Source organism: Juglans microcarpa x Juglans regia, chromosome 8D, assembly GCF_004785595.1.
Source record: "Juglans microcarpa x Juglans regia isolate MS1-56 chromosome 8D, Jm3101_v1.0, whole genome shotgun sequence".
In the NCBI taxonomy this organism is placed as follows: Eukaryota; Viridiplantae; Streptophyta; class Magnoliopsida; order Fagales; family Juglandaceae; genus Juglans; species Juglans microcarpa x Juglans regia.
In genome coordinates this window covers 2673574-2698841 of record NC_054608.1, presented here as the reverse complement: position 1 = coordinate 2698841, position 25268 = coordinate 2673574, and the positions used below count along the sequence as shown (strand labels likewise).

The 25268-nt window shown below is 36.2% G+C and overlaps 3 protein-coding genes across 3 annotated transcripts; all 3 read right to left on the bottom strand.

Annotated features, from left to right (window-relative positions):
• Nucleotides 1-9396: 9396 nt before the first annotated feature.
• LOC121243126 lies at nucleotides 9397-10398 on the bottom strand. Its single transcript, XM_041141183.1, has one exon. It carries the CDS (start codon nucleotides 10396-10398, stop codon nucleotides 9397-9399), a length of 1002 nt encoding a protein of 333 aa, XP_040997117.1.
• Nucleotides 10399-13200: 2802 nt separating this feature from the next.
• Nucleotides 13201-14554, bottom strand: LOC121241952. Its single transcript, XM_041139811.1, has one exon. It carries the CDS (start codon nucleotides 14408-14410, stop codon nucleotides 13409-13411), a length of 1002 nt encoding a protein of 333 aa, XP_040995745.1. The 5' UTR covers nucleotides 14411-14554; the 3' UTR covers nucleotides 13201-13408.
• Nucleotides 14555-17452: 2898 nt separating this feature from the next.
• Nucleotides 17453-18399, bottom strand: LOC121241815 (basic blue protein-like). Its single transcript, XM_041139659.1, has 2 exons — nucleotides 18109-18399; nucleotides 17453-17941 (listed from the first exon to the last, which is right to left on the bottom strand). Exons 1-2 carry the CDS (start codon nucleotides 18290-18292, stop codon nucleotides 17742-17744), a joined length of 384 nt encoding a protein of 127 aa, XP_040995593.1. The 5' UTR covers nucleotides 18293-18399; the 3' UTR covers nucleotides 17453-17741.
• Nucleotides 18400-25268: the final 6869 nt, after the last annotated feature.

Here is a 25268-nt window from a genome sequence, read left to right as displayed (position 1 = left end):
GGTATAGACTAAAAATTAGCATCCCTTCGATTAGGTAGTGTTGCTGACGTGTTTCGTACGTCTGGGCTAACTCCAAGAACCTAGGCCGGGGTCTTTCTACATGAATCATAGAGATAAAAGTGAGCTCGGTGGTGGTCTGAAGAGTCTTTGATGTCAAAGTAAGTTTTCTTTTTTTGTAGAATTATGGGAGAATCAGAGTTTTCAAAGGATTTCTTCATACCTAGAGTTAGGCTTTTATACGAGGTATTGAGAGAGCATCCCGTACCCTATGTTAGGGGTCTGCGCCACACCCACAATTGTCAGGCCATGGTCTTTAATGTGGCTTAGCTTTTGAAGTGGAACTATTAATATGGTGTGACTCCCCAGATGGTGTCTTGATGGCAGGCAATAAGTGCGATCACTTATCGTCTCCATTGTCAGAAAATGAATGGTAGTCCATGCTATCCGTTCATTTGCCAACGTAGATCTTTAAATGATAGGTATCATAGAAGGGTGTCAGGATCGACATGTACCCGCTATGTCCCCCCCCCCCCCCCCCCCCCCAACTTGTTTTCGGTGCAGTGTATCCCCTTTCTTCCAATACATGATCTAATAGGCTGTGTTCTGTTGATGGTTCCAATACATGATCCAATAAAATTAATATAATATAAAATTTTAATCTTATTATTTATGCTTGCTTGATATAAACTTACTCTTAAACAACAATATTAATATTAAGTTATTAATATGTTATTATTTATCCTTATATATTAAGTTACATACTTACATATAGAATATGATATAAGTATAAGAGTACACTCTTGATATATATATATATATATATATATATATATATATAATATCAAAGATAAATGCATTTTTTATAAGTACACTTTTACATATTTTTGGTAGAAATGTTTCATTTGGGTTAAAAAAAAAACAACTAGCTCAACAAAAAGCCAAAAACCGAATCACACCTGTAAAGCCGAACTGGTCCGGACTTAAAGAGAAAAAATCAAAAGTTTCGATTTCTTGGATGAACTAGCCTGTATTAGATTTCAAAATTCCAAAATTGACTTAATCCTATTTGGTTCCAAAATATGTCTAAAATTAGACCAAACTTAACCGAACCGATTATACTATATCTCTAACTCAGCCTCTTACCTTTGTGTTCTTCCATGACTTCAATTCAAACCAGGTTGATTTTGATTGATCGGTTTCGTGCTTATAGTTGAAGCAAAATTACTATTTAAGTTATATTGTAATTATAAATGCTCAATCAATATTGTATAACTCATTTATGCTCAATAAATAGAGACACAATATTTTTTATAACGTTTTTCACAATTTTATTTTAAATTAAAGTAGTTTTATAAATAATGATATTCTTATAACTATTTTATAAGTTATTTTATAAAAATAATTTAAATAATTTATTTTATATAAATATTCTTCATTTAATATAAAGTTAAAACATGATGGTATCTTTCTCATTACTAATCTCTATCTTACAAAATTCAATGATTTTTCTCAAAGCTCTCTATCTCTCTCTCAAAGCTCTCCCTTCTCTCTAGAAAAAACACCCCCCCCCCCCGCCCTCCCTCATCTCTCTTATCTTGTCTCCTCTTTTTTCTTTTATTTTTTAGAGATTTTTCAGCGCAAAGGATGGAAGAAGTCCGATCTGCTACGCTTTGACGTCCGACGACCGCCATGCACCCCTCTATGGGGTTCCCAAGGCCTCGATATTTCAAAAGGGCGAAGAAATTCGTTGAATCAAGCAACGCGTGAGCCACACGCGCAGCCCAAAAGTTTTGGGCCATGAGCACGTGTAACCCACGCTCCACCACGCCGAGTGCTTTTTAGCAACCACACACAGCTGTGTCGAGTCCAGGACCACTGACCGCGGTTGACTAGACCAACCGCCATCTCTCCAGGGTGGCGCGTAGCCCTCACATGCCACCTAAGCCGTTACTTGTGTATTTTATAGTTCCTCCAGGGGGTTGAAAACCGGATCCCGCTCTTCCCAAGATGCAATCCGACTTTCCTATTGTATTTTTAATTTTTGTACTATTGTTTTTTTTTTTTGAAAAATAAAAACAAAAAAAGTCCCCCCTCCGCTTTGACGGTGTTTGGTGGGGTTGGTGCTCCCTACTTTGCCTAGTTGGGCTAGGAGGATTGGTTACTTTTGTTATCTCTATCATGGACAGAGTTGTGTTGCCTCTTAGACTTAAGTCTTTATATATTCGCAATCTGGACTAGATCATGTCAATCACGAAAGTGTGCTGAAAATTTATCAACATTATAATTGGCTTGTAGTACTGTTTGTTTTAGGTCAACTTTGTAATTTTAATGAATGAATGTGCTCCGTATATAAATAAATTAAAAAAAAAAAAAAACCTTACAAAATTCAAACAATAACTTCAGTACTTGGGATGTTGATGCATTCCTAATTTTAGGGAGGAAAATTTCCGAGTTGACTGGCCTACTACCTACCTATGGCTTTATCCCCACGCCTTATTAGCCAAAGAAACATTTATTTGTTTAGCTCCTTAACTAGTGAATATGACAAGGGATTGACCCCAAGTTTTAATATCGACCAACCCTATTCCCCAATTCATACGCATTATCCATTCAAACAAAAGGGCTAGCAATTGAAAAACATAAAGAAAATATTGAAAATTACAAACAGTACGTTGTACATAAATAGATTACGCAACAACAAACATTATATATTAGAAAACGTACGCATGTATATATATATATATATATATATATATATATATATATATCAAATATTATAATGACAAACAGCTATTTATTACAAAACGAAAAATCAAATTTCTCCCATTAATTCATGTTCAAGGGTCCAGCTGAGCATCCTTGGAGTACTTCAAAGGAACATATTCTCCAATATAATAGCCTGCAAGGTGATCTGAGATGGCCGACTTTGTCTATTTTTTCATGGTGGTAGGATTTGCAGACGAAGTACATCACTGTCCGTATGACAAGCCCGAACAGGACCAACATGAAAAGTAACACCAAACAGATAATCCGATAGGCAAACCTGCTCGCCACGCCCATCCACCACGCACAAGAAGCATCTGAAATGATGTTTGTATGGCAAAACGACCGAGACAGAGCAGAAATAATATAAACGTGGCCACCCACATCTTGCCCTTTAGTAGTGCCCTGCTCTTTCTCAGGGCATGAAACCCGCTTGTGTCTTCCAACACGGTCACAAGGTTAGCTATTAGAAATACATTAGTTTTGCTTTATATTTCTTTAAAAAGGTAGACCTTTTTGTTTAGCTAAATGACAGATTGTACAAGTACAAGAATTATTGGATTTTGATATATGTAAATCTGAAACACTACTGCTAAGAAATTTCAATTTGGAAAAAGAAATATGGCCTAACCTACAATGCCATAGACTAACATTATGATTTATTAAAGGAGAAGAAATGGAACAACCAACCAAAGAACTTTGCTCTAAGTAATAAAGGCCAGCCTTCTCCTCAGCCATCCCAATCGTAGGCAGATCCTGAAAAAAATAGAGATTGGAAACAAAAATAAGGCAGCATGAGTGATTACGGGTTAATTTACTGGCAGATATCAAATTAAAAGAAAAATCAGGAACACAAAGAACATTGCGTAAAGTTAGGTTGTCTAGTAGTTGAATAGTACCAGTATATGTAACGGAACTGAATGGCCATTTGGTAATTTGACAATAGAAGAAAGGTTAGAAGTTATGGAAGAAAAGTGATCAATGGAGCTGACCATATGGTCTGTTGCTCTTGTAACGCCCCGTCCCCGAGGGTCCGGAAAGTTAACTCATGTCACCTAAAAATCATTTTTCCATCCACATAGTACATAATCAAATTTTTCTCTATCTCACAAACTACTCATTAATTCACATCAAATACTCAAGTATAATTAATCCAAGACAATACAAAGTCTTAATAAAAACATCAACCTCCCAACAAATCATATCATTAGAACGCAACAAACTTACTGAATAACAAAATCCTCAATACTCATGTAAACCTCCTATGCTTAAACCACCATTCTTAACTTCTCTTACCTATGCTCCATATTCTTGATCCTCAACTGGAATATTGAAATCATCTGAAAATATTGTGGAGATAAGGGGTGAGTTATCAATAACTCAGTAAGCAGAGAACAGATACTAGCGTGCAAACATGAGCTTTTTTAGAAAGTTTAGTATGCATAAACAAAATATTATATTTTTATATGCAGATCTCAGAAACGTGTTATCAGAAAATCAGAGTGACTTTTCAATCTTTTCATACTCCAAAAGAGTCAACTGTTCATATTTAAAGATCCATTTCATATTAAAAAATACATTGGCATAACATAACCTGAGTATTTTCGTCATATCAAACAGAGCATTTTACAGAGCAGAGACCATGTTTCACCCCCGTGGTAGGTTGTGCTATCCCCGGTGGCTAAACCGGACAGAGACAGAGGTGAAATATTTCTCTTATTCTTCTTGGAGCCCTGAGTGTGCACACATGAAAGACCACAAAAAAATTATTTTGTTTCCAAAGTGGGTGCACTCAGAGACAGAGAAGTTGGTACCAACCCAAACAGAGCAGAGCATAACAGAACAGAGCAGAGCAGAGCGGAGTAGAGACAGAGTCAAATAAAAAAAATCAGTACACCAAGCCAAAGGTTTTCAGATGCCATATCAAAATAAAACAAAGTACCCAAACATAATCAGATCATTCTCACATACTGAAAAATAAAAGTCGGAGTATCTTTCTAAATAAATGCACAATTTTTCAGGTTCTCAATATCACTCTTTTTCAGATTTCAGAGACAACATGATAAAATTTAGCTCATGTCTACACAATGCATGTTAGAAAATATTTTCTCTTTTTCATACAAATTTCATGAGTAATGCAAATAAGCGATTGAGATTGGTTTTTCCCAAGTTCTCATTTCATCACAAAAATATGCAAAGTTTTCAGAAAGTCAACCTTAGTCTCAATAATTCGTGTAAGGTCTAGAATAGAAACCCCGCTTACCTGGAATTCTTAGCTTTTCAAAAATTTCCTCAACAATGCCGAACCAAATTAATCGTCACCTATAAGATAATCACGTAAATTTCCATAAATTTTCAATCAATCTCACATTTCGATATTCAAGCTAACAACTTCTAAAATAATCTATTTTTAATTCCTCAAACCAAAAATTCTCATTATTCCTGAAATGCCAACATTACTTTCTAAACTCATCAATATCCATCATAATAACTCCGACTAAAACGTTAAATTCCAACTTATTTACAATTGAGATCTTACTAAAACTTATAAAACTAAAATAACATAACCATATTGAGATTATCATAAGTAGAAAATCATACTTTTGTTTAAATAAAAAATATTCTTTTAAAAGGATTCAAAACAGTATTTTGCACTTACTAATCATTCCAAAATTTAACAGTATTTACTTAATAATTATTTCGATAAAAATATCAGTCTCTTAAAAAAATACTAATTTAACAAAATAAACCAACGTGTGCGTAAGTCCAAATAAATAAATAAATCACATGCAGCCCACGTTCCACACACAAAAATACACAGTCCGTTGGTGTATTCAGATAGAAAAAGGGCAAAAGGGTAATAACACCCTTCATCTACTTGGTTACCCGTGACCCGCATTTCCTTTTTAAGCAACTGCTATCAACAACCAAATAAAATCAGTAGAAGCAAAACGTGAGCGACGACAGGGACTCACCCACGGAAAACCGAAGCAGGCGTGGAGGGTAAGGCGTGACGGGGCTGGCGGGACAATGGAGACGCGACTGATGAGCAGGAGTGCGGCGGAGATGCTACCTACGCTGAGCTGAGCACGAGAGAAGGAGAGGGAAAGGTGAGCATGAGAGAGGGCGGAGAGAAAAGAGGGACTTACGGCTGAGGCGGCCTGTGGGTGTCCGGCACCCTTTTCCGAGCCGGTGGTAATGGCTTGGAGTGACTGGTGCAGTGCAGTGTGGTGCAGTGGTTCGGTGGGCAGGTGCTCTGTTTCTGGTAGCTAAAAACAAGGGAGTTTCATGGCTTGCAACGGAGGCTATGCGGGCGTTGGGCGGCGGCTTTGTGTAGCTGGGCATAGTGGTGCGGTCTGGGGTGATGAACTTAGAGTGGCTGAGGTACCGGCGGGACTGTGCTTGGCGGAGTTGCGGCACGTGAAACGGCTTTACGGGTGGCAGTTTACTGGTTGCAAACCGAGCCTTTCGGTTTGGTGTTTTACAGAGAAACGATGGCCTTCTGTGAAGAGGGGAAAGAACGGCACAAATACTAGGGTTGAGGATGATTAGCATATATATAAGATAAAAAAATAGTAAAGAGATAAAACCTAGATGGAAAAGGATGAACAGACATGCATGAAAATGGAAAAGAAAATGGACGGGAACCTGTGCAACGGATGGCGTGAACCCGTGCGAGAGATTCTGAAAACGTGAACCACGTGCATGGATGGCAGTGGGCTGGGTCTTACAGCTCTAGTGTCAATTATCCAGAGCACGAGATTACCTGCAAAATGATCAGTGGAAGGTGGTGTGGAGTTGGTAAAATGCCAGAGCTGGCTTGATTCACTGATGATGAAATAGATTGTGGTTTGAGCATGGCAAGTAACTGCTCGTATTGGTCTTGAGACAAAGAAAACTTCGGAGCATCATCATTTGATTTACCCATAGGTGAAGAAGATTGATTGGCTAAAGCATTATTGCCTTTTTTGGATTTAAAATCAGGAGGAAAACCATGAATCCTATAACACTTTTCAAAAGTGTGACTTGTGTATCCACAATGACTACACACAGGTTTATCCTTTCGAAAATTGGTTTGCTTAGAAGCATTAGTACCAATTTTTGTAGGCTTTGCTATCAAAGCAGCAACCGATTAAAGGCTAGGGACAAAAGTCTCCAAAGTAATCTCTCTTTGTTTCTCTTCTTGTAAGACCAAGGATATGACTTTATTCATAGAAGGAAAGGGATCAATTAATAGTATTTGACTTCGAATACTATTAAAAGAGTCACTTAGCCCCATCAAAAACTGCATTGGATACTCCTCTTGTTGAATTTCTTCAAAAAACCTTAGGGTTTCAACAGAACATTGTGGCAATCGTCTAGAATTTACTAGCTCATCCCAAAATGATTTCAATTCAGTGTAATAATCACTCACAGATTTCTGATCTTGCTTTAATGAACTAATCGCCTTATGTAATTGAAAAATTGGTGGACAATTACCTTGTGAGAAGCGGTCCTGTAAGCCTTTCCACATATCGAAGGCATTATCAATGTAGAGAATGCTAGATCCAATGTTCTTTGTCGCTAAATTGAGGATCCACGAAACTACCATGTCATTACACCGAATCCATGGCAAATAGAGTGGATCTACTTCAGACTTCTGCTTTTTGTGAATTCCAGTGATAAATCCAGTCTTGTTCTTCGCATTGATGGCTTTGGACATGGATCATGACCAAGAATGGTAATTATCACCATTTAAACGATCAGTAACAATCTTAACACCAGGATTTTCTCCATGGTGTAAGAAATAAGGATTTGAGGGATTATTGAGAGAAGGAGAAAAGGTAGAAGGAGAAGAATCTGAATCAAATGAATCGGAATCCATGACAACTCTCGCAGAGCAGCAGTTTATGCTCTGATACCATGACAAAACTAGAGTTCTGCCATGGATTTGTGATCAAGCTGATGAATAGGCAGAGCTAGGGTTCGAGAACAGAGAGAGAGATTTGGAAAAAAAATGCATTTGTATTATGTGTATTTTCTGTTAATGATTTACAATTAAAAAGAAGCATTTATATGTATTAAAATACAAAGGCAAAAATGTAATTATACATATAAAGGAAAACTAATGTATTTCGAATATTAGCTAATTGCCAACAATGGCCATGTATACACAACCCACCAAGTAAAAGATCAAAAGAACATAAAGTAGAGCCAAAAAGTTATTGTTGTGGATTAAAATCAGGAAACTTGCGCACACAGCAAAGATCAAAGTAGCCACTTGTAGTGAATAGTTTTAACGAGTTTGTATGATTAATGTTAGAGATCTAATATGGATCTTAGAAAATACATAGGACCGTAGAAGAATATAGTTGTTGGAAAAATATGATAGTTGGAAAATATAGTCATTTGAAAAGTGACCATTTGGAAAATATGAGATTATTGTCATTAGAAAATAAATTAACCATTCGAAAAATATGACCATGAAAAAGGAAAAAGTAAAGAAATCATAGAAAAAATAAAGAAAGACTAATTAAGAAAGTTATAATATAGGAAACCCTAGCACACCTCTCGCTCTCTTTTTTTCTCCCTAGAGCAGCCCCCTCAATAATCCCAGACTAGAGGGGGCGTTGGAGCTTCCCTCCCTCATCCCTCCTCCCTCCTCTCTCTAGTTTTTTTTTACTTTTTCTGGTTTTGTGTGTTTCTTTCAAAGTAGGGTGAAATGTCGATCTGTTGTTCTCCAGAGCTTGACGACCATCACACGCCCCACCTCAAGATTCCCAAAGTGCCGATCCTTCAGATGGGCGAAAAATCTCGTCGAATGAAGCAAAACGTAAGCCACACGCGCGTGGCATCCACGTGCCACAACAAGGGGAGTTCTATTGCCGCCACGTGCGGCATTTCTAGGGTCAGGGCCATCGGTTTCTTCAGACTTCACTGTCCGCTGTACTTCCAGGATGGCGCGTGTCCCTCATATGCCACCACAGTCTCTGTGTTTGTTTTTCTATTTCCTCTAAAGTTGAAAATGCAGATCTACAGCTTTCCAAGTTGTATTTTGCTATTTTCCAATGTATCATTTACGTTTTTTTTTTCTTTCTTTTAGGTTAATAATAAAAAAGAAATAGTCTCTTAGACATTTTATCTATAGAGTGAAAGTCATCTCCTCCTCTGGAGAATGGGGTTTGAAATCTCTATTTTAGGCAGAGTGTGGTCTCTCAGACAGTTTGTCTGTAGAGAGTTCTAGAAGTTAAGATCATATCAGTCACAAAAGAATTTGCGTACTGGTGGAACTCCAACCATGAGTAGTTGACTTGTAATCTGAATTTTTCCTCGTATGTATTAGTCATAGCTATAACTTCGTTTTTATGAATGAATGAAGTCTATTTTCCATAAAAAAAAGGTTATAATATAGAGAAATATTAATTAAAATTTAGATGAAAATTTAGAGAAGCAGGCATAGATATATGCCAAAAGAATTAGGAAAGAACCATTGAACAACAACATTGGCACTTTAAAAACAAAAAACAAAAAAAACAAAAAAAACCAACGTTGGCGCTGATTAAGCTTACAAAAGATAGTACTCCTATTACATTAATGACACAAACTGCTATTTATTACAAAACGAAAAGTCAAATTTCTCCCATTAATTCATGTTCAAGGGTCCAGCTGAGCATCCTTGGATTTCGAAGGAACATATTCTCCAATATAATAGCCTGCAAGGTGACCTGAGATGGCCGACTTGTCGATTTTTTCATGGTGGTAGGATTTGCAGACGAAGTAGATCACTGTCCGAACGACAAGCCCGAGCAGGAGCGACATGAAAAGTAACACCAGACAGATAATCCCAAAGGCAAACCTTCTCGCCACGCCCAATGATCCACCACGCACAACAAGCATCTGAAATGATGTTTGTATAGCAAAACGACCGAGACAGAGCAGAAATAACATAAACGTGGCCACCCACATCTTGCCCTTTAGCAGTGCCCTGCTCTTTCTCAGGGCATGAAACCCACTTGAGTCTTCCAACACGGTCACAACGTTGGCTAATTGCCAAACGATGTTCATGTATACCCAACCCACCAAGTAGAATATCAAAAGAACATAAAGTAGAGCCAAAAAGTTATTGTTGTGGATTAAAATGAGGAAACTTGCGCACACAACAATGATCAATGCAGCCACTATGTGGTATGCAATGTCGGCGACGAAATTACATAGGAAGGTGAGCATAAGTCGTTTCCAAACCTTAGGGACAACGCTCATGACCTTCTTGAACGTTACTTCACGGCCGGTGTAGATGGAAGCGATGGTGTAAACCACGCCGGAGGTGCAGAGGAGAGAGAAGATGAGAAAGAAGATGTACTGGTACGCGACTTTGAAGAGGCCTAAAGTGATCTCTTCGGACATGAGGACATCTGAGAGCCTTTGGTATCTAGGAGTGCCTGCCTTGGTTTCAACCAAAAGTATCTTGCTGTGGGTGATCTTTGAGGAGAGGAGCTTGGAGACTTCCGTTAGAGCCAAGAAGATGAAAGATAGAGGGAGGACTAAGGCAAAGGTGATCTGGCTGAAGATTTTCCTCTGTGAATTGATGATCTTGAAGGCTTCTCTGCAGACACCAAAGAAGCCAAGAAATTGCATTTCTTCTTGCTTTATATCCATGGTAATCAATTCCTTTCTTTGAATGGAGTACTTCTTGTTGGAGAGAAGAGAAGTGAAGATAAGAAGAGAGTTAAGGGAAGAATTTGGCAATGGAGGAAGACTGGAAGAGAATGGCGATCTTGGGGGAAGGTATATTGGAAATTGACGTGGACTTTTTCTGCAGATACAAACACTATAATCCTAGTTTTCAAACAAACCAGGAAAAGTCAAGACATTCATTTATATTAATGGAGGAAAGAGACAGGCAAATATAAATACTACGTGATGAAATAGTACCCCATGACGATTATCTCAAGCTGATCTAGTGAAGCTTCAGTATAATTAATTAGGTCGTGAATCTTCAAGGAAATTTACAAGTGTGACCAATATCTTTGAATGAACCACACAATTTTTTTTCTTTAATTGTTTTTTTAAGCTTGACGCACACAATTTCATAACAGCGGGTACTGCATGCATGCACTTAGATAAATACGTTAAATATTGGTTTAAATTAGTGTCCCTTCTATTAGTGCAGAATTATTGCAAAAAATTTTCTCAAAATTATGGAATTTACAAAAGATCAGCATTTTTATCCATTTAATTTTTTAGTGTAAAGAATAGTTCAGAATAAGCTGATCAATGATCTCTCCAAAAGTAGCAATAAAAAACTGATAGCCAAGGGTAGTGTCATGCATGCCTTTGGGTCTACGCTAAGGCTGTACTTTTATGACTTTGGGTGTTATTCTTGGCATATCCTCGTGCTCAGATTTCATTTAGCTGCCAACACTTGCCATGGTTTCTAGTCGATCTAGGTTGAGCGGGATGAGCTCCAACGGCTCATTTGGGTTCATCTTTCTCTGCCTTTGCTCATATCGGATCTCGCTTTCGACTTGTGTACAGTCGAGAGGTAGCAGCAAGGCACAATCACCCATCGCAAGGCACACCTCGCTTACCCCGCCATTCGTAGGCATCTCTCTTCCTTGATGTGTGCCCATCTTTCTTCCTTTGCCCCCTCTTCAATCCCAGGAACTTGGTTTTTTTGCTGGTCAACTTTCATGTCATCGGTAATACTGGCAAGCTTCTGAGTTTTCTGGAATGGGTTGCCTCAGGAGTACAAAGTACACGTAAGACCTAAAACGTATCCCACAAACGGCGTCATTGTTGATGTCGTGTTTCGCACGCCTTTGGGCCAGGCTCCGACAACTCTGGTTTTCAAAATTGGGTCTGCAAAAGATTGGGAAGGAGGCAACTAGGAGTGGGAGGCCTTTGGGATGGGGAGTCTTCGATGTCAAAGTAAGTAAATTCTCTTGGAAGTTAGTAAATAAGTAAAAGAGTCTAGGGATTAAAGAGAGTTTCTCGTACCTGGGGCTTGCTATTTATACCATGGGTTTGGGGAGGAGTAGATCGTGTCTGTCTCTACGGAGTTTGTGCCCCTCATACTATTTATAGGATTACACAATGGGAACCCTAATTTGCTTTTTTTTTATGATATTCGCTCGAGTAGTGCGTTGAGCATACATCAAATGAGCTCTCTGTTTAGTTTTCGCTCGAGCGTTGAGTCAAGCGACTGTTGAGCGAACTCTCTACTGGGTTTATCTCGAGCCCATTATCAAGCAAGACTCGAGTAAACTTTTTGTCTGATCTTTATTCGAGATGAAAGTCGAGTGAACGTTGAGCAAACTTTTTATCTTGGGGCTTCATGAGTCAAGAACAGTGCCAAAAATTTATCGACCCAAGCTGAAGTGAACATGGCACAAGCCTAATTGGAAATCCACTCAAAAAACCTTAACAAATAATTGTCGAGACGGATCATCAAATCAGGCCACTACAATAATAAACCAGGCTTAAAAAACCCAACTGGGTGGAGAGAAAGAGAGGAGGGCATGACTTCAGATTTGCAGCTTGCAAAGGGAGGATCACAGTGGCTTCTGGGATCAGGGCCATTGGTTTCTTTAGACTCGACTGTTCGCTATACTTCCAAGGTGGCATGTGTCCCTCACGCACCAACACAGTCCCTGTGTTTTTTTTTTTAATTTCCTCTAAAGCTGAAAATGCGGATCTACAGCTTTCCAAGCTGTATTTTGCTATTTTTTCATGTATCATTTACGTTTTCTGTTATTTCTTTTGTTTTAAGTTAATAATAAATAAATAAAAAATAGTCTCTTAGACATTTTATCCATAGAGTAAAAGCCTTCTCCTCCTTTGGAGGGTGAGGTTTGAAATCTTTACTTTAAGCAAAGTGTGGTCTCTCAAACAGTTTGTTTGTTTGTGGAGAGTTCTAGAAGTCAAGACCATACTAGTCACAAAGGAATTTGCGTACTGGTGGAGCCCCAACTATGAGTAGTTGACTTGTAATCTGAGTTTTTTCTTGTATGTATCAGTCATAGCTGTAACTTCACTTTCATAAATGAATAAAGTCTATTTTCCATTAAAAAAAAAAAGTTATAATATAGAGAAATATTAATTAAAATTTAGAGAAGCAGCCATAGATATATGCCAAAAGAATTAGGAAAGAACCATTGAACAACAACAGTGGCACTTTCAAAACGAAAAAACCAAAAAGAAAAAAAAAAAAAAAAAAAAGCATTGGCGGTAATTAAGCTTACTTCCATTGATCCCTTTTTTGTGTCATTAATGTTGACTGGCTGGCCTACTACTTATGGCTTTCTCCCCACGCCTTATTAGCCAAAGAAACATTAATATTTATTTGTTTTGTTCCTTAGTGAATATGACTAGGGATTGACTAACCACAATTCATACGCCATTAAGCATTCAAACGCAAGGGCTAGCAATTCAAAAACATAATTTAGAAAATGTTGAAAATTACAAACAGTTGTAAATAGATTAAGCAACATTAACATTCATTATACTTTGCAAAACGTACGTATATAGAGAAAGACAGTACTACTGATCATATTATAATGAAACAAACTGCTATATATTACAAATTAAACGAGAAAATACTTTTCTCCCATTAATTCATATATATATATATATATATATATAGCAAGCCAATCAAACATAGAGATGTTCAAGGCACCAGCTGAGCATCCAGCTTGGCCTTCAAAGGAACATATTCTCCAATATAATAGCCTCCAAGGTGATCTGAGAGGGCCGACTTGTCGATGTTTTCATGGTGGTAGGATTTGCAGACGAAGTAGATCACTGTCCGAAGGACAAGCCCGAACAGGAGCAACATGAAAAGTAACACCAAACAGATAATCCCATAGGCAAACCTGCTCGCCACGCCCAATGATCCACCACGCACAACAAGCATCTGAAATGACGTTTGTATGGCAAAATGACAGAGACCGAGCAGCAATAATATAAACGTGGCCACCCACATGTTGCCCTTTAGCAGTGCCCTGCTCTTTCTCAGAGCATGAAACCCGCTTGTGTCTTCCAACACGGTCACAACGTTGGCTAATTGCCAAACAATGGCCATGTATACCAAACCCACCAAGTAGAATATCAAAAGAACATAAAGTAGAGCCAAAAAGTTATTGTTGTGGATTAAAAAGAGGAAACTTGCGCACACAACAAAGATCAAAGCAGCCACTATGTTGTATGCAAAGTGGGCAACGGAATTACATAGGAAGGTGAGCATAAGCCGTTTCCAAACCTTAGGGACAACGCTCATGACCTTCTTGAACTTTACTTCACGGCCGGTGTAGATGCAAGCGATGGTGTAAACAACGCCGGAGGTAGAGAGGAGAGAGAAGATGAGGGAGAAGATGAGGTAGGCGACTTTGAAGAGGCCTAAAGTGATCGCTTCGGACATGAGGACATCTGAGAGCCTTTGGTATCTAGGAGTGCCTGCTTTGGTTTCCTCCAAAAGTATCTTGTTGTGTGTGATCTTTGAGGAGAGGAGCTTGGAGACTTCCATTTGAGCCAAGAAGATTAAAGATAGAGGGAGGACTAAGGCAAAGGTGATCTGGCTAAAGATTTTCCTCCATGAATTGATGATCTTGAAGGCTTCTCTGCAGATACCAAAGAAGCCAAGAAATTGCATGTCTTCTTGCTCCATATCCATGGTAATCAATTCCTTTCTTTGGATGGAGTACTTCTTGTTGGAGAGAAGAGAGGTGATGATAAGAAGAGAGTTAAGGGAAGAATTTGGCAATGGAGGAAGAGAATGGCAATCTTGGGGGAAGGTATAGGAAATTGACGTGGACTTCTTCTGCAAATACAAATTCTATAATCCTAGTTTTCAAACAAACCAGGAAAAGTCAAGACATTCATATATATTAATGGAGAAAAGAGACAGGAAAATATAAATACTACGTGATGAAATGGCCATGACCATTATCTAAAGATGATCTAGCGACGTTCAATTTACAGAAGATCAGCATTTTTATCCATTTAATTTTTTAGAGTGAAGAATGATTCAGAGTAAGCTGATCAATGATCTCTCCAAAAGAAACAGAGAGCCAAGAGTACTACAAGAAAAAGAAAAAGAAAATTAAGTCCAAAGAGCAGTAAAAATAAATAAATAAAGAATAAAATGAAATAAAATCCAGGGGTCGAATGAGAGCACAAAGATTAATCGACGAAGACAACATATCGAGAAGCGGCAATTAAATTAATTAATGTACGTCCTTGTGTTCTACGAACCAGATCAGTGACCTTCCGATATGATTATTAAACTATATACAACGAAAAATATATATAGAACACGTACGCATGCATGCATGATCGATGTATCGCACAACGTCGTCGCGCGTCTTTACGTTGGTCTTTAATTTAAAATTCAGAAAATAAAATATTAAATCGTTATTTCGCAAATTAGCCTGCAGGCCGGCGAGGATTTGCTAGCTCGACTTTTATTAATATATGCTATTTTATATTAGCCTTAATTAATTTGTTCTTTCTTTTTAATTTATGCAAGTTTTAATTTTTATGCACACATCCTGATCATGAATATCTATTTACTCTCGATTTTTTGTTACATATATAAGATTAGTTAATTTTATAGAATAATGCCAAAATAAGCTTCCTCATGATGCAGATATTGACGAGACATTTTCATTTTACCTTAAAAAATATAATTATTTAAACATGATCACATTAAAGATCAGACTTTTGTTTGCGACCTTACCAATAATGGATTATTATAATCTATTTTTTTTCTGGGGCGAAGAGACTTTTATCCTGAAGCATTTGGGTGCCATGTGGCTGCAGACCAACAGGCGCCAGCCAAAATATACTATGAAATTCAGCCTAGGATTTGGATGTGCAGCATGCATGCATGGGCTAGCATGTCGATTAATAATGTTACTATATAGTAGTACTAAAGGCCCGGTCTTCAACCAATTAAGGAAACCCAACTGTCCAACTATATGTTCGATAAGATAGGTTAACAACCATTGAAAATGTTGGACGTTTCATATATGGTAAAATACAAATTAAGGTCATCGTTGGAATTACAAGTCTGTATGATTCTAAGAGGCTGAAAAAAGTTGTTTGACTATATATGAGATTAATATTGGTGGTGGATTAGATTCATGTTTGGATATATTTGAAGTATTTCGGAATTTTATGAATAGTAGTTAAATAATTTGAATTTAGGTTTTTTTTTATTATTGAATTTTAAGAAATAAAAGAAAAAAAAGTTAAATAAAAATATTATAAATTTAAAAAATTATTTGAATATTATTTTTGTTTTAAATTTTGTGAAAGTTGTATTGATTTTTTGTATTTTAATAATGACTAAGTAATGATTAGATGAAAATAACTAAAAACTTAAAATTAAAAAGTGTTTTGTATTTTAGTGATGTTTGTAAATGAAATTATGGGTAGGCAGCGGGGTCCGCCCCCGTCCCCCGTCTGCCTTGCCACCGCATGGGCGGGCGAACTATACCCTATACCGCCCATGTAGGAGCTAGCGGGGGGCAGGTTAACTCCAACGGAATAAATATTACTTCTTAATCAATATATATTATTCGAGGAAGGGTTGTATAAAAGGCAACTAAATTCAAGAATATATTACATTGGAAAAAAAAAAAAAAAACAACAAGAACGAATGAAATAGATATTAATTAGATTGAGATGGGTGAAAGTTAGAGGAATTAATGTTGCAATTTATATTAAAAGTGTATGATTGTTGGAGAATATGGATCATATAAGAAAATAGGACTGAAGAATATAGTTGTTGGAAAATTTTGATAGTTGAAAAATATGGTCATTTGAAAAGTGACCATTTGGAGAATATGAGAACATAGTCATTTAGAAAATAAAGTAACCATTTGAAAAGGATGACCATGAAAAAGGAAAAAGTAAAGAAATCATAGAAAAAATAAAAAGAAATTATAAAGAAGTATCGAGTACTTGAACTGGCATTGAAGCCAATGCAATGTAAAAATTGGCTAAGATCTCTAAAAAAAAAAACACTCCACATTGGCTTAGCCATAGATCAATCAGATGGACATTTGCTACAGTTATTCAACAGATATGTAAGAATTAATTGATCTAGGCAAAAAAAAATTAATTGTTATTTTCTTCCTCCTCCCTTCCCCCAATGGTCATCATCTAATTTCTCAATGTTTGAATTCTAGAAAGCTTTGAAAATAATAAATAATAATAATTCATTCAACCTCATACCTAATTAAATGTGGGATGAAATTGATTGAGAGTAGCTAAAGCCACTTAAATGTCCTTTTTAGCTCAAATTTGGCTACAATTATGCACAAGCCAATGCTAATTTAGCTACTGTACGTATAGAATGCAAATGAATATGAAGGGAGCACAACGTAGCTTGGTTCTTTAATTTAAATATAGATTAAAATTTAGAGAAGCTGCCATGCATATTATATGCCAAAAGAATTAGAAAATTAAGAACCATTGAACAACAACAATGGCACCTAAACCTATGCCACTAAAAATTTTAGAATGAATATTGAGATATGATTGTAAGGGTTTTGATCAGTCTCAAAATATAAAGTCCATGACCTTGGTGGATCTATTTGATTAAGACTGTCTATCCAGATTTCAGTCTGAGAACTTGAGTATATCCGGAACGGAACTAGGTTTCAAACCATAGATTTTAAGCATAAATTAATAAAGCAGGAAAACAATAAAAGATAAAAGCAACTTTTATTTTGTGGTCACACACAGATCTTAGCCAATATTTCACATTATCAGTACTAGCTAGTTACTCACATTGTGTGGTCACACTCAAGCCAATAGTGCTGATGGAGACATACTCACATATAATATTAATACTACTACATCATCTTTATATATAGAAGCACCGACAGTCCGTCCATTAACATGACTTGTATATCATGTGAAACTGTCCTCAGATATCAGTCCCACAAACATATATATATATATATATATATATATATATATATATATCTAAAGCATTACACTGCGTTAATGGCAATCTTCATTCCTGATTGACAGTGCCCAGCAAAGTTGCAGATGAAGTAGTTTGGTCCTTTGGCCAGCCTTATTTGGTCCTTCCCGGATTTATACACCTTTGCTCCCGCCGGAGCTGTGCAGCTGCTGTACCCGCTCCGGCCCACCGCCACGACATTGTGGTTTGTTGAATCATAGTTGAATACTGCAACTCGGTTTTTGCAGGGTCGTGTTAACACAATTATTTTACATATAAAAGTATCTATTTTGTAATGAATTTCACAACAATGGGTATGTATGCACTCTGGCTAATTAAATAAGTAGCAAAACTCAGTACTATTGATGAAGAGAGAGCTGGTGATAGAGACTTACCGAGCACATCACCGGCCCTGAAACGCTTTCCTTTGGGCCAACTATCAGTGTTAAAGGTCCAACCACCGGAGTCTCCAACCACGTAAGTAGCAGCATGAACCTGTTCAATGTGAACCAGCACGCAGAGAACTAAGACTACCACCATGGCCATGGCATGACCTGCACTGCCTCTTCCCTGAGACATCTCTTAGCAGAGCTAGCAAGTAACCAAGAAGGCTTTCAAGTGTGTGAAAACTCTACCTTGAAAGGCCAGTGCTTGGGAGTGGAAGCTAGAGCACTAAGGCTAACCTTTTATAATGCGTTTGAATGAGCAGGGGTCCTACTAATTTGTTTGAATAGGGGGACAAGGCTAAAGACACAGTGGTCATGATCTTTCTAGGTTCCCAGCTAATTATAAAGCTAGCCAAGCCCAACAACTCCATTATAGCTACCATTTTGGACGCTAAGAAGAAAAGATCAAGTTAAAAAAAAAAAAGGAACCACAATGTTGGACTTTCACTACTGTTAAAATACCCAAAACATGGACAAAAGGATGACATTCTTTAGTGGTTTCTTAAGAAAACGATGTTTATATATTTCTTTAATTATCTTGTCTATTGATATTTACAAAAGTGTTAAGTGTGCATAAAATTACATATTAAAATAGCATTATCTCTTTGAAAAAAAGCAGCCACTACTAAACATTGTGGCCATTTGCATCATTAATGTGTGGTGATTGCATCATTAAAGTGAATTTTTTGGGACTATTATCTCCAACATTTCTGACAAACTCAAGGTAAAAAATTTTGAAATCTTGAGTTTAAAATTTGAATATAGCATTTATATTCATTGATTGATCGCCGATGATGAGAAATTACTAGCAAACTGGGACATCAAAACTGAAACTGTGGCCAATAATGAGCTGAATTATTTCCTACAATTCTAATTATTTAAACAGTAATTTTTGCGATTCGAAGAGAACTAAATACGTACAATATCATGCATGTATACCTAATTGCATGTATATAATCATGTTACTATCCACGTTACTCCCAGACAGTATTTTTGATGATGCAGACTCCATCAATTATGTCTGTCTCTGATCTCTGAATTACATAAAATATTTAGTTAAAAAATTGCTGAGAATCTCAAACCGACAAAGAGTAAAGTTATTTAAACAGGAGTTGGAGAAAAGAATTGGTTGCAAATATATTCACGTGTAGTTCATTATCATACCGAGCCCACCCGTGAACTCTAAGGTACTCTCATTTGGATGTTGAGCAGAGTTGAAATAAGTTGTGTTGTTTATAAATAATAGTGAGCTGAGATGATGGAATGAATTTTATAGGACCACCTAAGATGATTTTAAATGTATTTGAATGTTAATATGAGTTTAGATATTGTATTTATAAAAAGTTAAAAAAGATTGTGAGTCCCGCGTATAAAGAGGTGTTGAGTTGAAAATAATTGTGAATCTTACGTGTAAAGAGATAATTTTAAGTTGAGATGAGTTTAATAATTTGAGAGTTGAGTGTTTAGATATTAGACTCAGTTTAAAATTAGACTGAATGGTCTCAATTCAGTCCAAATTCTAAACACGTAATTGGACCGGACTGCATGCTCTTGCGATTGAGACGCTCTCTCTTATTATTTGTCCTACTTCTGTTTTCTGTAGCAGTTAGGCATCATGAGGCGTTAAAATTAATTAAAGGACTCGATCATATATATTATACAGAACTAATTAATTAGTCAGAGAGTGAGGATTGTGAAAGGAGACTTTGAGCCATTTCTTTGTGCTATTTATTAGCTTCTAGAACTAGAGGTTTTTTCCATGCATGCACCTCAAGATGGACTTCGGTACGGCCAAATCATATCACATTTTGAATTATTTTCTGTACGGCACTTCCTCATGGTTATTAACCTATTAATGTGCTTCAACATATTGGTTATTCTTTTTCTGTATTTTGAGAAATCACACAACTTTCTAATTAGGTGTCAAAGTGTCGCTTGGTTTATGTTCATCTATCTCAAACTATCAATTTTGACAATCATTACTAAAACTAGTAGAAAATGAGAAATAATATTTCCAGTTCTAGGATGTATAAACTCTACATGCGTACTCCATTTAAAAAAAGTATAGGTAAATATAAGTTTTACATGAAAAAACTATTTGTTTAATGATAAACTTCACTTTTTTTCAAAAGAGTATGCAGGACTTGCGTATCTTAAAACTGTATCTAGCATTACTCATAAGAAATTACAATATGCTCGCACTCCATTAAATGGATGACACAAATATCCTTTATAAAAAAGAAACTAAAAATCCCAAGAAATCTAAAAAACAAAGTAAAGAATTTGATTTTAGTACTGTTTATCTTCTTTTTTTAATAGTAGTCTTTTTTAAAGTTTTAAGGGATGGGTAGCTTTGACTTTTTGTAATTTTTGACGTGGCACTAATTACATGAGCTGGTAACTCAAGTACTTGTAAATATTTTTCATGACATTAATGCTCACACCTTCTTGAAGCCATGAAAATATCACAAAAATATGTGTGACATTAATGTATGCCAAAATATTAGTGTGTCTTTCGTATTTAAAAGAGATCCAAGTATCAAAAAATTTGTGATGTTGGCATATATTGGCGCTGCTCATCCCATACAATATTACTACCTACAGGTTGTTCAGAGAATCCAAAAAGAACAACATAGAGGGTGAGAGCTTGAACACTGTGTCCCAATAGAAACAATGGAGAAGAATATGGACTATGCAACTCCCTAGTAAAATCAATATCTTTGCTTAGAAAGCTTGTAAAAAGAGCCTACCTACCAAGCATAATTTGAGGAAGAGACAGATATTGAATAAGGACAATTGTCAATTTTGTAGAACTGAGGTTGAGGATGTGGCCCTTACCCTTTGTTATTGCTCTACCCTTCAAAACTGTTGGGACAAATATCTGCCTATTGTAAAATTAGTAGGCTACTACAAACATTATGGGGATATTGTAGGCCATCTATGTGGGAAGGGGAGCAGGGAAGAGGTTGAACTATTCTTTCTCATATCTTGGAGCTATTGGTACAGAAGGAATCTGTTGACTTTTGAGAATAAGTGTCTGCATCCTGAACAAGCAATTGGGCATGCTCTAGCTATGCGAAAGGCTTACAAGGAGATTGAAGGAAGGCAATTAAAATTGGTAAAACATCACTGGCATTGGGAACATCCCCCTCCTAGGGTGTTTAAATTAAACGTGGATGGGGCTATGTTTCCAACCCATCACAATGCAGGTGTTAGAGTAATCCTTAGAGATTGCTATGGGAAGGTGCTTATGATAGCTAGTAAAAAAGAACAGGAAGTCAATGATCCAATAGGGATTGAGATGCTAGCTATCTTTAGGGGTCTTCAGCTAAGTGTCCATTTGGAGATCACTAATCTCATCATTGAAAGTGACTCACTGCTTGTGGTGAAGGAGTTGCAGCAGGTTGACCTTCCATATCTATGTTAGTCAATGTCATAAAGGATACTAAGGAGTTGATGGCGCTCTTTCGAAGTTGTGAAGTTAGACATGTGGGGAGAATGGGTAATGGAGCAGCACATAGGCTTTCTAGATTTGCTTGGAATGTCAATGACATTAGCTTGTTGTGGGGATCCTTCCCTGATGTAATCTCTCAAGTCCTCTAAACTGATAAACATTTGTAAGGTTGGGGTTTCTTAATAAAGCTTGTCTTCTATCAAAAAATAAAACAAAATAAAATATCTCGTGCATTATTAATACTAAAATAACAGTAATCAAAACACATCGTTTGGATATTTCACCAAAACGCAGTGTCTGATCACTAAGGCTGCGTTTGGATATTGAAGTGGGTTGAGTTGAGTTGAGTTGAGATAATAAAATATTTTTAGGATATTATTTTTTAATATTATTATTATTTTGAAATTTGAAAAAGTTGAATTGTTTATTATATTTTGTGTTGGAATTTGAAAAAGTTGTAATGATAAGTTGAGATGAGTTTGGCTTCCAAACGAAGCCTAAGACACACTACGACCCTCTTCCAAGCTTTAATGGAACGCTGCACTTCATCCTGGTTAAATGCTACACTTCATCAATTCCTGCACGACGCTGTTTCGATTTCTAACACTTCTTCACTTCACTTCGCAACTAAAATCTTGATTTTCACTTCCGTTTTGTCTTACTTCCCCAAATCTCTCTTAGGGTTCCCAACAACGGCCGCCGCTTCAAGCCACTGCTCTTTCTCCTATCGGTAACACCTCCTTCCTCACAACGTGATCATTCTCTCTCTCCATTCTCTCTCTCACTCATCTCTTTCTCTTTCTCAGTGTGCCACCATTGGATTAGCCACCACTTTGCCGCTCGCTACCTCTCACTCTCTCTCGGTAAAAATATTTTCTGCTGATGCCATTCTCTGGTTTTTCTTGTTCTCCAGAAACAAGTAGATGCAGTTGATAACCTTTGGTTAACTTTAGTCATGATCTTGGAAGTATTTTATGGAAATGCCATCCAGTCCTTTAGTTATTGTTTATCTGTAAAGCAGTTGATACCTTTTAAGTGTTTTTACATTTTTTTGCCCTTCCAATTATAAAACTACGAATTGTTTTTACGAATATTTCAGTAGACTTGATTTTTTTTTTCTTTTACTATTGATGGGCCTGGGTCTCATTGTAGAAAAACTCTGTTTTAAATGTACTCCGACTCATTTTTAAATTAGTCTTAAAAGTGGTTTAACAGAAAATAATTACGTTTTATAATTATATTATCTAGTATTAATTTTTATAGTTAGATTCTAGTAATAAATAAGTTAGAGCTTAATTAGTCAGAGATTTTTTTTTAAGTGAATATCAAGGTATTTGAGAATTTATGATATTTTAGGGTTTCAAGAAATTTAGATTTTTTTTTTATAGGAAAAGAGATTACTTAGCGTTTCAGGTTTAAGTATTGAAAAATGTGTAAATTTGGATATTTATGGAAATTACGTGGCAATCTTATAAGTGACGAGTAACTTTCTTTCAGCATTGTTGTGGACTTATATTGATAAGTTAGCATTTTAGGATAATGATGAAATTAACATAATATAAATTAAGTCAATATTGATGGATTTGGAAAATTATGGTATTTTATTATTATGAGAATTTTTGGGTATTGAGGAATTAAAATAGGTTAATTTTTAGTATTTCAGGTTTAAATGATGTGTTTGATCGGAATTTACGAAAATTTTGTGATTATTTTATAGGTGATGATTTTTAGTTGTTCGGCTTGTTGGGAAAAATTTCTAAAAAGTTAAGAAGTTTAGGTAAGCGGATCCCTATGCTCTATGCTAGACTTTGCATAAAAATAAAATGGACTGAGATCAATTTTGAAAAAATATGCATATTTTGTTATAAAGAAAAATTTGAAACAATCTCAGTTATTTGTTTTGCATAATTCATGAAATTTTGTATAAGAATAAAGTACTTTCTATTATGACTGGTGTAGATATGAGCAAAGTTTTGGCATTCTATTTCTGAACTGTGAAAAGAGAGTAAATATGAAATTTTGTACATAAATTATGTTTTTATGATCTGATTATATTCTGTTCTTCAAATGTTTTGTACTCTAATATGATGTGATATGATTTCTGAAACTTCTGGCATGATATTCTGTTTCTATTTTTGTTCTATTCTGAACTTACCACGAGTGAAAAAGTGTGGTCTCTGTTCAAGTTGGTACCAACTTTTCTATACCGGTGCACTAACTTTGGAAACAAAGTGATTTTCTGAGTGGCCTTTATTGTGTGTACACTTGGGGCTCCTAGAATAATAAGAGGAAAATTCACATTCTGTTTCTGATCGGTTCACCACTGGAGTTTGCACAACTTTACCACGGAGGTTAAACATGGAATTATGTTCTGATATGATGTTTTAGTTATGCTATGCCAAAGGAAATTTTGAATAAGAATATTTATGAACTTTCACTCTAATATTTTTGGTAACATGTTTGATTCTTCATTTCTGAAAATAAAGAATATTTTGTTCTGCATTCCGGAACTCAGTAAATGCTCATGTTTATATTCTAGTATATGTTTTCTTTTTACTGAGTTGTTGATAACTCACCCATCATCTCCATAATTATTTTTCAGATAATTTTGATACATTAGCTAAAAGTCAGGATAGGGAGTACTAGCAAGTTTTGATGATTGTAGAAGATCAAGTGCCTTAGGGTACAAAGACTTTTTGGAGAGTCTTTTTGGTAGTGTTGATATTTTATATTGCTTTGGTATTTTGAGTCATAGATATTTTTGAGTTTTTGTGAAAATTTTTATGTATGTTATTAAGGTACTTCTTTTGTGACCTTATGAAAGAATATGGATATTTGTGTTGAATAAATAAGTTAATATTTTATGGAGACTCGGGATTATTTTAAATGTGTTATTGGAGATGATTTTAGGTGACAGAAGCCAACTCTACAAACCCACGGGGACGAGGCGTTACAGGTCCTATGTTAGGTGGAAGGGGCAGGTCAGTCCCTTCGGAATTTAGACATCAGACTGCAAGCAATGGACTTCTTCCGAGCCTTCTCTACCCTCCACTGGGGCCCTCTGGCAGTATTCATCAATATTAGGTGGTGAAGTACTTTATCAAGAGATGCTAGTTACAAGTCGGTGTGAAGTACACACAATTTATACTATTGACGTATTATAGTACTTTGACTTGCAAGAAAATCTAATTTTAGGCCTGGTTTGAATAGGCAAAGCATCTCATCTGTATCTCATATGGGTTGTACGGTCTCAAAGTTTTGCCTATCTAAACATTGTATTTCATCTCCAAGTTTTGAAAATATCCACTTAAATAAACAGTATAAAACTGACAATAAATAGTTCAAAACGGTAAATGAATAGTACAACCTGACATGAACAGTGCAAAATCTCAAGGACTCAGGTACTCTATAAATACCGTGGGATCCCTACTGTTTTCAAATCTCAAAAGGTCAAAACTATCTCATCTCATCTCACTATCCAATTAACATGTATTTTTTTACAAACTATCTCATCTCATCTTAACTCAAAAAATTTCACTACTATTTAAAATATCTCATCTCATCTTAACTGTCTATCCAAATCGGGCCTTAAATTTTTCTTACAAATTAAATCATGTAATGTCAACAACATAGTTTGTGTCTTCTCCGCACCAGT